Source organism: Canis aureus, chromosome 7 (assembly GCF_053574225.1).
Source record: "Canis aureus isolate CA01 chromosome 7, VMU_Caureus_v.1.0, whole genome shotgun sequence".
NCBI lineage: Eukaryota > Metazoa > Chordata > Mammalia > Carnivora > Canidae > Canis > Canis aureus.
In genome coordinates, this window is record NC_135617.1 from 51,178,470 (window position 1) to 51,191,209 (window position 12,740).

At 40.8% G+C, this 12,740-nt stretch overlaps 1 protein-coding gene across 4 annotated transcripts in view; it reads right to left on the bottom strand.

Moving 5' to 3' along the window:
- Positions 1-159: 159 nt before the first annotated feature.
- Positions 160-12,740, bottom strand: part of LRRC1 (leucine rich repeat containing 1) — a 129,506-nt gene continuing 116,925 nt past the window's right edge. For all 4 annotated transcript variants that reach the window (XM_077903635.1, XM_077903638.1, XM_077903637.1 and 1 more), the window contains exons 11-14: positions 12,392-12,507; positions 5,221-5,393; positions 3,808-3,944; positions 160-1,747 (exon numbers count right to left, since the gene is read on the bottom strand). In XM_077903635.1, the coding sequence (XP_077759761.1) occupies positions 1,589-1,747; positions 3,808-3,944; positions 5,221-5,393; positions 12,392-12,507 (585 nt within the window). In that variant the 3' untranslated portion in view covers positions 160-1,588. The remainder of the gene's footprint in view (positions 1,748-3,807; positions 3,945-5,220; positions 5,394-12,391; positions 12,508-12,740) is intronic.

Sequence of the window (12,740 nt, forward strand, 5' to 3'; positions counted from 1 at the left end):
GGAAGGCACTTCTGGAGTCTGTGCTGTGTGGCAAAAGGGCAAGCAATTAACTCAAAACTGACCAGTAGTTTAGATATTTAATGGATGGGAGCGCATTGTCAAAGAATCAGCTAACTTGCCACCATCTGAACATGCAAGATGATAATTAATTTTAAAAAGTTGTATGGTTAATTCCAGGGTGATTTTATTTCACAGAGAGAAAACAAAAAACCAACAATATCATGATTTTCCTAGATACCACATAGTGACTGGCACTTTTCATTTCTCTTTTATGACATTATACAAAAAAAAAAAAAAAAGGGAAAGAAATCAACAGAAACACCAAAACATAACCCCCCATGCCCCTTAAATTAGCAGATTTAAAATTAAAACTTGAAGCAAGGATTTGTTATACTTTGATTCAAACTCTATTTACAAATTAAATTGCACTTAACAAAGATAGCAAACATTTCTAATATGGTTATTTTGCTTTATTGTGGTTTTATATCAATATAAAACTTTTAAAGCTTTCTTCAATAAAAATCATACTTTCTTTTGCAGTACATAATTCATTTATCAATTGAATTTCTATACCAGTTTTCTCCTGTTGTGCTTTTCTGCTCTATTTTATTTTACAAATGGCATATACCTTCCAAGCAGGTACAATCAGACACTGCACTCATTATAAGAGACTCACTCATAAAAGAGTTAAAGTGTAAGAAATGAAGTATTAGCAGTCTAATCCTTTGGTTCATCCTTTTTTCTTTTTTCTTTCTTTTCTTTTTTTTTTTTTTACAAAAAAAAAAATCAACTCATAAAATGTACAAATTGGTGATAACTCTTCTTTTTGGTTAAAAACAAATCCACCAGGTACATTACTGGTTAAAATCCAACTCGCTTTAAAAGTTCCACACTCCTAGTCTCTCATCTCACTGCTCAAGGATGCCACTGTGTACAACTGGTTTGACATTATTCATGATACAGTAAGGCACAAGTGGATGGTACAAGTGATAACAAATACTTTAGGACTGTTGCTTTTTTTTGTTTTTGTCTGCACAAATACTAAAATATGTACCGTTTCCAAGATAAAATAACAAAAAAAGAAATACACATTTCTTTTTGCTATGAAATACCTATACAAAATTTTTAAATGTACACTATCTGAGCTGCCAAAAAGATTTTTTTTTTAAAGAATCAATTATTCCCCGTACATAAAACACTGTCTCATCAGTAGGTCCAAGAGAACTTGAGCTCAAAATGTCCCAGCACTTTATGGGGGTGGGGGAGGAGGATAAACACATTTCCCCTTCCTGCGCTCCCTTACCCCAACAAAAGACAGAAGCAAAGGTCAGCTGTTTACAGTAGTGTATTCTACTCCGGACAAAGGACTGGAGGTCGGGGACAAGGCGGCTCCCGGCGGGCGGAGGGCCCCATAAGGCACTTCCGTGGGTGAGCAGCGGCCCAGCAAGCGGCCGGGCCCGGGGCAGCGACGCGCAGGTGCCCTCGTTGCGGGAAGACCCAGGCCGCGCCAGGCTCCCGGCCAGGCCAGCAGACGGGGACGTCTGGACAGCAGGGGGAGACACGGGAGGTAAAATTCGGAGGTGAAGTTCTATACAGAAGTGGTCACTCGGTCAATGGCGTGGTTGACCTCGTTTTTGTTTGAATCCAGTCCTTTAGCAGCATTCATGTCGTTCCGCAAATTCTCCACGGTCTTCTTCATGTTCTTCAGCTCTCCTGGGTGCGGGGTGGCCCTCCGCAGGAGCGTCCTCTGAAAACAAGCAGGGCAGTGAGTGTTTGGGTTTCGTGCAGGAACTCTCTCTAGCGAGCTCCAGGGCGGGGGATGCTCGGGGACAAAGGATGCTTGGGGAGGAGGAGGGGGGGCGGCGGTCGCAGGAGCCGGGAGTGGCCCGAGCGCAGCCCCTGGAGCTCTGCGCGCTTACCTGCTGCTCCCTGGCAGGTAACGGAACATGCAGCTGTCCTGCGTAACCTACCTACTCCGCACAGAGGGGTCACTTTCAGAATAAAGGAACGCTTTGTAAAATGTAAGATTAGTGTAAGATAAAAATAAAGTTCCGTGAAGGACAAGGAAAAGAAGATTTTTTTAAAAAAAGATTTTATTTATTCATGAGAGACAGAGAGAGAGCGACAGAGACAGAGACACAGGCAGAGGGAGAAGCAGGCTCCATGCAGGGAGCCTGACATGGGACTTGATCCTGGGGCTCCAAGATCACACCCTGGCCGGAAGGCAGATGCTACACCGCTGAGCCACCCAGGGATCCCCAAGGAAAAGAAGATTTTTAAGATTGGTGAAGTGGGGTGTAGAGAAAGAAAATGATTGGCGGGGGGGGGGGGGGGTATTCTAATCTAAAATCACTGCAATGGAGCAGCCCGGGGGGCTCAGTGGTTTAGCACCACCTTCAGCCCAGGGTGTGATCCTGGACACCCAGGATCGAGTCCCGCATCGGGCTCCCTGCATGGAGCCTGCTTCTCCCTCTGCCTGTGTCTCTGCCTCTATCCCTCTCTGTCTCTCTCACGAATAAATAAATAAAATCTTAAAAAAAATAAAAATAAAAAAAAATAAAATCACTACGATGGCCTACCACTACCCCAAGTGGTTCTGGCTTCCTTCAACCCTGGAGGCACGGCTCTGGAAGGAAAAGGGAAGCCAGAGAGAAGGGCTTCTTTTCTTACTTTGCTGCTGGGTGTGTTATTCATATTACCTACTGCACAGAGTTCACATTCTCTGCAGAGGCCACCGTGCTGGAAGTGAAATGACAGGGTAGGGACAATCTTCAAACAGCTGTATTATTTGACATGTCACAAGCTCTCTGGCTCATAAGATGGCATTTATGTCTTGTAAATGGCCTGTCCAGGAGCTTCAGGAGGAGCTTCAGGTAGGTTAACATGACACTACAAGGGCGCTTCTGAAGCACTGAAGGAACTGGTGAAATCCTCACCATCAGGCAAGCCACCTGGTAAGCACTGAGCACTCATTTCTCCTAAAGTCACTTTGTCGTGCCTAACTCCTATTCTGCACTCCCCTACCATAAACTGGGAAAATCCCACTGGGTGACAGCTGGAATCACAAAGACCATGGGCAATCACTTAAAAGCCTCTCTTTCCTTTGGGGGCTGTGGCTACTCCCTCTAAGCTCTGCTTATGAAAATTTCAATTAGTGCAAGGAGTTTAAGAAGCCAAAGTCAACTTGTAGTAAGATTTCAAGAGTTGTCACTGACTCCTGGAGACATCAGCAGTCCAAGAGGCATGTTTTAAAGTGTGGATGGAGTAAGGCTAAGTAGTACTTTCAAATCTATTCCTGATGTTTGGATGAAAACTTATAACTGAACCTAGCTAACATCACAAGCACTCTGCCTGAGGGTGAAGAGAAGAATGATTCCATGAAGGAAAGAGAGAAGTACAGCTCTGCAAAAGGCAAGCCAAGTCACACTGTGAAGTGTGGAGTCAATGCCGTACACCTCTCTAAATGGAGGTGAGGAAGAGACTTCACTCACCTACAACAACAGAAACAGAACAAATTCCTAATCAGTTTACTGGAGGTGAGAAGGGCCACTATCACAAGTAAAGAACAAGAGTATAAACTATTCAAGCCAAAGAACCCAAAAGTTCCATTTGCTTTATATACATTTGGTGAATTAGTACCTAGACATACCTTGTTTTGTCTTCTAAAAAAAATTCCTACATGCTGAAGACAAAGCAGAAAACAGACAATTCAATATGAAAAGAAATCCATATTAGGTGCCACTCTCGATCTTGGAAGGCTTTTAAATTTTGAATTTCCAGGGAGGCCAACAATCTCCAATTCCATACCGTTTCATTGTCTTCATCATCTCTCTCATCTTCCAAAAATCGGATTGCACTGACTCTGTTCACCGCACGCTCATTCCAGGCCTCATCGGGGACATCGCTCACCAAGCTCTCCAGTGCCCCACAGCGAGGCAGGTTCTCTGTCACGAAAAAGACCACAGCAGCTTGGAACTCGGGTTTGTGTGACTGGTACATACCCCTGCACCTTCACAGGTACTTTACCTAAGGTATTCACCTAAATGCTATCTAGTATTTCAAAAAATTTAAAACAAAAATAAAGTCTGAGATAGGGTTAACCTTTCTTTTCAATGATTCTACTTGAGATCATATAAAATAGGTGTTAATGTTTAGTATTTCATTACAAAATGTCATCATAGTTTATAGAATCCTTTTTCACAATTCTTTTCTATACACTAACTTTAAAAACTTTCTCATGAGGGGCACCTGGGTGGCTCAGTCGGCTGTATCCGACTCGATCTCAGCTCAGGTCTTGATCTCAGGGTCCTGAGTTCAAGCCCCACCTTGGGTGTGGAACCTACTTAAAAGACAAAACAAAAAACCTTTCTCATGACACTGATGTGGCTGCACATATAGGACACTAGTACTTTCCTTGGTAACACATTCTGCTGTTTTTCCCTTGGGGTCTTAAAGGCTCCTCTAACAAAGCTGAGATTGGCAAAGGTTGCTGAGGGGGGCCCTTCCATGTAGGAGGCTCCTGTTCTCCCAGAACACTCTAGTTCTCTTTTAGCAAAACTGGCTCTCAGCAAATATTTCTAATAGCAATTTAATGTTAGTGTGAATATTTTTAAAAACCACACATAATTTACAAAACAAAGGTACAATGACTTAAAATAACAGATTGGTTTAAAAACTGTTTGTCAGTGGGGGTGCCTGGGTGGCTCAGTTGGTTAAGCATTGATTTTGGCTCAGGTCAGGTCTTAGGGTCATGAGATGGAGCCTCAGTCAGGCTCTGTGCTTAGTAGGGAGTCTGCTTGAGATTCTCTCTCCCTCTGCCTCTGCCCCTCCCATTTGTGCTCTCTCTAAAATAAACCTTAAAAAAAAATTGTCAGTTGTGTTCAATATTAATCAGTCATTTATCAAAATCTAAACCATCAGTTTGGATTTTATGGGACTCTGTCAACTTTTTAAAGAGTACTTGTAATTCCAGCCTTAGCGATAACTCAAACCCAAAAGGCTGTTTAAGGAACTTCAGATATGATATGCAGGTATGAAGGGTACTTTTTCTATGAAGGTGCAGGGGTACGTACCTTCCCAGAAGAGACCCACAATGACCTCACCCAGGCTGGCTGTAGTGATTAGACAAATCACAGACACATGTGTGACCAAGCAGTCTTATGGATAGGTATTAGCTCCTACTAATTCTCATAGCCATGTGAGTATTGTTCTTAATTTCACCTTGGCAAGTGGGTTCAGAAGGCAGCTGAGGAAGCAAGACACAGGTCAAAATCTTCTCTCCAGTGGTATGGTCTGTGTCCGTCTGGAATGTGAGCAGAGGCTGGGACTGGTTGTCAGACAACCATAAAGCCTTCAGCTTCAAGGCAGTCAGGGATAAAGGGAGATGTAACAGCCTAATTTAAAACAAAAGGAGACATCAAGGTCTCAGATTTTACAATTATATCAATTCCTATCAATACAGACAGAAAAAAAAAAAAAAGAATGACAAAGAACTTCCTGGGATTGGATTCAACATGGAACAAGATGCTGTGTTTATAGTAAATCCAACGTGTACTCTGTGAGCAGACTCCTCAGTGGGTCACCATGCTTCCCTCTTCTGCTGTCAACTTTCTCATTAGCACCTCTGGCCACAGGGCAAAACATGAGGGCATTACAGAGCACATGATTCAGCCTTGCACTAGGAGGTTTCCATTTAAAGAGGAAAAAAAAGCCAGTGTGACTGGGGAAGGACCTAGAAGTAGGTGTCCTTACTGAGTCAGTGGCAACAGCCTCACCGACGATGACAAGGACCTGTTTCCAGCTGCACTTGGCAAATCAGGAAGAGCCGAAGGAGATGCCTGGGGTGCTAAAGCATTTCAGTGGCAGTGATAATAAAGATCAAAAAAATTTTCTTCATGCACTGCATTCTCTTTCTCTAAGGAGATTATTTTAGGTATCCATTTTAAACTTGTATCTTCTAGTTTCTAGAAGCTCCCACTTCCCCAGACTATGTGATAATTAATGTCCACTTCACATTGTTTCAGTTTCAAATGAGATCATATATATATTAAAACACTTTAAAACTTGTAATGTGACACTTAAAGATTAATTTTATGTTTGCACACATTACGGAGGAGTGGCTGTACCCAGTAAACTCTAGTTAACAAAGACCAGTACCTGCCAAAGGTTATGTTAATGCTTCTGCCCTGAGCACATCTGACAACGTTGGTAGACATTTTTGGGAGGTGCTATTGGCATCTAGTGGGCAGAGACCAGGGAGGTTGCATAGGATAGAGCCCCCACCAAAGGATTACCTGGCCCAAAATGCTAACAGGTCTGGGGGGTGAAAAGACTTCTTTAGCAAAAACCAACACTTTATACATGTCTACTCATGGACTACTCTGCGGATACCAGGAATTTAAGGTTTAATGAACCTAAGATTGTATTTTATCAAGTATGTTTACTCTAAGGATGGATGCATGCATTAAATTACAATCTCAGCAGTGACATCACAAGCTAGACATCATGAGCCGACCACATTCCATGGAGCCACAAGATGAGGCACATTTTCTTAAAAGAAATCCCTGGCCTGTGACTTCCGTAAAAAAAATCATATGGCAGCATGTGTTGCTGGGGCTCTTTCTTTTACGGACTTGCACACCTATCTCCAGTTTAACACATGCGGGCGACCTACCTATTCATCTTACCAAGAGATCAATACTGCATTATCAGACATAGATGCCATCCTGAATTGACAGGCTTATGAAAATCGATTCTAACTCTATGTAGGGAATACGAAGAGAAGTTGTACTCCAATGTTATTAAACTAATCTAAGTAAAATGTAAGCATAGAATGTTAAGTTACTTTAACAGATCAAGTAAGAATTATCAAAGAGTGCATGGAGAGTGTTAACAACAAATGCATTAACAAACTTTTCACAAGACAAATTAAAGTGTTTTACAAAATACTTCCAATATGCTAGTTATGGAGATGACAAAATATTTTCTTTTCCTAACAATTAGCCCAGCAAAGACTGGCCCCTCCCACACATATGTCTGTGTGCAGTATTGAGTCGGTAGAATTGTACCTTATAGGGGAGTTAGGTTCCAAAGTCAACGCATCCATGAGATCTGCATATGTTAAAGTACCCTTGAAAAGCCTCTGTGTATTGTATAGTACTTTGCAATTAGGGCCAAACCGAGTGAGAAATAAGTATTTTTAAATCCCAGAATCTACTGAGGACAGTGATGGGCTCACACCATGAAGGATGCCCAAGGGATGTGAGGAAGTAGAGGCTTTACAGCTCCCTTTCCTATTCTGAGGTGTTGGGTCTTTGAGCGAGATAGAAAGTGAAATCTCTTATGCTTATACAACAAATTATTCCTGCCTGCCTCTGCCCAAAGGCTGTCACACATTCACTCAAATGCAAGGAAGTTAAAGACACAGATGTGTATTTGCCAGGCCTGGTGAGAGGGATTTTTGAAAGGATATCCTAACACACTGTGAAAGCGTCAAGTACTTTACATTCTTTTTCATTTTATTGAACAAAATGATAATTCCCTTGAAATCTATTCCTATTTCTTTTTAAAATGTTTAAAGTTTCAGGGTCTTAGGCAAGAAATCTACAGTCAGTATCTCTAGATTTCTTAACCATGAGCATATAAAGAAAAAAATATTAAGATTTGAAAACTGGCACAGAACACAAATACTCAAACACAATCATTGTACCTTCTCAGAAGAGTAACTGGCTTTGCAGCTAAGTGCTAAAGCAAAGGCATAAGTAAAAGGCTACACAGAGCATCAATAATAAATAACAGCTTCTAAGGATAACAAATCATATGGTAAAAATTAAATTACTAGACTCTATGACAACAGATTTTATAAGCACATTCTACCAAGTCATATAAGATTAGTGACTTGTCTAGAACACCAGTTTCCCTATAAAGTGCCAGCTTGAACATAGCTGTTGCCAACTGAGCACACACCACACAAGTTTGTTGACTAAGTGTCCCATGAAGGGGTGTTCCAGTAGTGTCAAAGACAAAAAAAAAAAAAAAAAAAGCTCTGTTCCCTGCCCCGTCTGTACACAGAGATTCTGCAGGCTGAGCTAACCCTCTCACTGATTCACTGCTGCCGCGGGGGGGCGGGGGGCAGAAAAGACACACATACTCCTGTTTCTCTTGAGTGAACCATCCCAGGTAAAAGTGTGTGTGTGTGTGTGTGTGTGTATTTATATATATATATATATATATATATATATATATATATATATATATATATATATATATATTCCTGCTTTTCAGAAGAGTTAATACATTTTCAGTTTATTTTGGTCCCTTCTGTACACTGCAGAATCAACACAAAAACCACAGCCCTATTTGTACATATCTTGCATCTCTATGTTTTATTTAGGACCACATCCCCTCAAAATAAAAAGCCTGTGGTTACTATTTACATCAGTGGTACAGGGACTAAAGCAAATGAATAACCACATCATGAGCCGAGTGTCTCATTTCCAGTTAAATCCATGACCAACTACCCTGAAGTGACCTTCTCTACCTCCTGGACTACTTAGTGACTACACTGTCAAGTTTATTTAACAACTACATGTGGGGTTGTTACTGATTAATGTAATACTGACTTAACCTATAGTTGCATGTTTCTTACAACTGAATATTTCATCTTTTATCTCCTACTGGAATTTTTTAGTTTTAAACAAAGTTTTCAAAACTGTTTAAAGATATATAGAGAGAATATAATCAGTGGGGAAATTTAAGCAATACTTTGGTATTTTTAAAGGGAAAACCCCCTGTAACCTGAAGCTTCCACTCTTCCCTTAGGGGAATGATTATTAATGTTTTGTTGTACCGCGTAGATATATTGTTTTAAAAGCAAAAATGAGGGGCAGCCTGGGTGGCTCAGTGGTTTAGCGTCACCTGCAAGCCCAGGTTGTGATCCTGGAGACCCGGGATCGAGTCCCATGTCAGGCTCCTTGCATGGAGCCTGCTTCTCCCTCTGCCTGTGTCTCTGCCTCTCTCGCGCTCACTCGCTCTGTGTCTCTCATGAATAAATAAGTAAAATCTTAAAAAAAAATTAAAACAAAAATGAAAATTAGAGTGTTATGTACTGCCCAACAGTTGCTCTTTTTACTCGGTACTATGGACCTCCTGTGTCACTACACAGAGTAATGATCTTACTCTTTAACTGCTTACTATCCCACAGTATTAGCTACACTGCTATGTTGAGCTTTGTCTTTTAATAGTTTTTCTCAGTTTGAGCTATAACTTCCATGTAACACTGTGTAACTCTAAGGTATATCTGCGATGATTTGATATATTCATATATTCCCAAGTGACTACCACAGTAGAGTTAATACATCCATACAATCACATAATCACCATTTTGGGGGCGTGTGTGTGTGTGTTGAGAACATTTAAGATCTATTCTTTCAACAACTTTCAAGAATATAAGGCAGTATTTCTACCTATAGTCACCATGCTATATATACATTAGGTGCCCAGAGCTTATTCATCTTATAACCGGAAATTTATACCCACTAAGCAATACCCTCCTCTTTCTCCTACTCCTAGCCCCTGGTGACCACCATTTTACTCTCTATTTCTAGGAATTTGACTTTCCTGAATTTCACATATGAGATCATATAGGATGTGTCTTTTCCTGTCTGGCTTATTTCACTTTGCGTAATGCCCTCAAGGTCCATACATTTTGTTATAAATAACATGATTTTCTTCTTTCTCATGGCTGAATATTCCACTATATACATCACACCACATCTTCTTTATCCATTCATCTACTGATGATGTTTAGGCTCTTTCCTTGGCTACTGTGAAAAATGCTGCAGTGAACAAGGGAGTGCAGATCTCTCTTCAATATCCTGTTCTCACTTCCTTTGGCGATACACCAGAAGCGGATCGCTACAGCATATGGTAGATATATTTTTAATTTTTTAAGGAACCTCCACACTGTTTTCCCTAGTGGCTGCACCAATTTACATTTCTACCAGCAGGGCACAAGGTTCCCCTGTCTCCACATCCTTGCCAACACTTATTATCTCTCATCTTTTTGATAACAGCTACTCTAACAGCAATGAGGTAATATGTTTTAATATTTTTAAATTTAAATTTTTGGATTGTAAAATTCAAAAGTGCAAACTATTTCCACATTGACAGCCACTATTTCTAGGATTTGGTACTACTCTTCCTCAAAGGTCCTCAAATACTAGATATTGTGTAGCTGGTGGATATTCCTGTGGGAAAGAGTTAAGAATTAAGGAAATGGATTCTGTGTCTAAGGGTAGCTGATAATAAAAGACATCTTCTCTGTTACTGTACCACAAGATTTGATACTTAGTTTCCAAGTGGAATTTTCTAGCTACCCTATCAAACTTGTCAAAAAAGATTTGTGGAAACTAACATGTAGTCTTTCTGTGCCATTTGCTATTTTTATATGCTTGAGAGAAGAGGCAAAAACTTCTGTTGTATGTGGTATGACTTCCCATGGTGTACCACTTCTGCAAGCTAAAAAGCTGGCATTATAGCCTTTTATTAGTTTCTACACTAATACTTTAAATAAGTAGTAATTAAATATTACTACTAAGTTTAAAATTTGGTTATGAATCTGTATATACATGGACTAAATGACACATATAACTGACTCAGATGACAGCTATGTGACTCTACTTTTTAATGGGGTTTTTTCCACCCCAGCCCAAGCATAATAAAAATTTAACTTTCCCTCCTGAGAACTAGAGAATAGAGGCTTCACTCATGTGAAAAACAGTTTTCAGGCATCAGAGCCATCTTTCTGCTCAAGAATTAGTGATGTAAATTCATGCTCACCAGTGTGGCAAGAATCCGGGAAGGTTTGGAGTCACAGAGTTTTTACTGCTGGAGTTCAGGGAAGAACCATTCTTCCCAAGCCCTATGCTGCACATGAGACTCAGTCCAGCAGAAAGTCAACATTCAATACAAATTAATCCTGAGTTTCCAGTAGGTCTTAAAATATATCAAGGTCTTAAAAATCTATCAAGATGTCCTGAAAGCCTTCACTTGAAAATGGTGAGCTTTTCCTGAGGCCTGCTGAGTCCTGCTATTTCTTAGCACCACTACCTACTATCCATTAGCCAGAATGAAAAATGGTGGCTTGTGCCTGACCTAAGTGACCAGCTAATCAGCACTTAGCCCACAATCCCCCAAATACTCTCCCAACTGCTGCTAGCTCTCATTTAAAATCATTGATCATATTTAACTGTATAACACTCAAAAGCATTTTTAAAATTCCTTTTGCGATGTAGCCTGTGATACAAGGCATTTCGAAGTGGCCTACTGTTCACTCTGCAAAACTAACATTTTTAACATTGTCATTCAGGCCACAAATATTTACCAGGCTTTTATCATGTGCCAGGCACTCTGTGGGGATAAATGGTCCAGTGGCACAGATGCCACATCTGACTTCAGGCAACTTTAGATTTAGACAGTTACACACACATAAGCTGGCAATTATCATATGGTGCTGTGAGTGCTATGGTAGGGGTAATTCAAAAAAGCAGGCTCCACACAAAGAAGGCTCCCCACAGAAAATGAAAGCATGAGTGATGAGAGTTAAAAGCGGGAGCCAGAGAAGAGGGTCCCAGGTAGAAAAAATAGCTGGTCTGGGCTCAGGAGAAAGTACATATGCCATCTGAGGTGACAAAAAGTTCAGACTGGCTGAAACAGGTCTATATTCTGCACAGGTGAAGAGAAGGCATATTCCAGAAAGCTAGGGGCAGTCCACCATTGCCTCTGACTTCAGAACTTGAGAAATGGCACCGCTATGACCTTGGCGGATACCATCGGGGGCTCTTCACTTTATTACAGATTATGATCACTTAGTGATTCTGACATTAGCTGGGGATCCCTGTGACAGAAAAGTGTCCCTGAATACAATTTTGTTTACAATTTCAAGTGGTTCCAAATCACCAGCAGAGCACATCAAGACCTCTGCTTAAAATCTAGTTCAAACTCGTTCAAGCTCATCCTTGAGATGAGGAAACTCAGAGGTTCAGGATGACTTATGAAAGCTAGCTATAAAAGCTAAGGTAAAACCCAGCTCTCAGGCAGCACCGTTTCTCTTACATCACTATACTGCTGTTCTGGGAAGCATTTCTGCAGAAGCATCTACTTCAAATGGCAAAGTGTCTCGCACTTAGGTCATTCCTGACCTCTTCCACTCCATCCAGATCCATCACTCCTGCTCTCAGATCAACAACTTCCTGGGCCTGCTCATTTGACTAATTGGTACATATTCTTTAAGATGGAACAAAGGCAAGATAGCAAAGAAGCATGGCAAAGGTTGGGGTGAATGAACATTTGTTTTTTTTCCTTCAAAGAAAGCAAACCCAAACATGCTTACCTGTTCCCTGCCACATCCAGGACATGAAGCTCTGTGGCCTGTGACACCTCTGCAGGTAGCCGAGTTAGTCTATTATCACGTACACAGAACACAGTGAGGCTGCAGCACCCACCAATCTACAATGATAAAGAAAATATGTCCTTTTTCCAGGTTTTTGTGGAAGATGGTGGTGGGACTGGAGTATCTTGTCAAATGGCATGAGAAGGACGCATAAAATGGTATCATATGATTTTAAGTTGCACTAAGACCAACTATGGCTAATTTAAATCATACAAAACACTAAGTAGTCCAATAAGTTAACAAAAATCTCTGCAAAACATTAAACGTACATATTCTAAATTAAATCAAG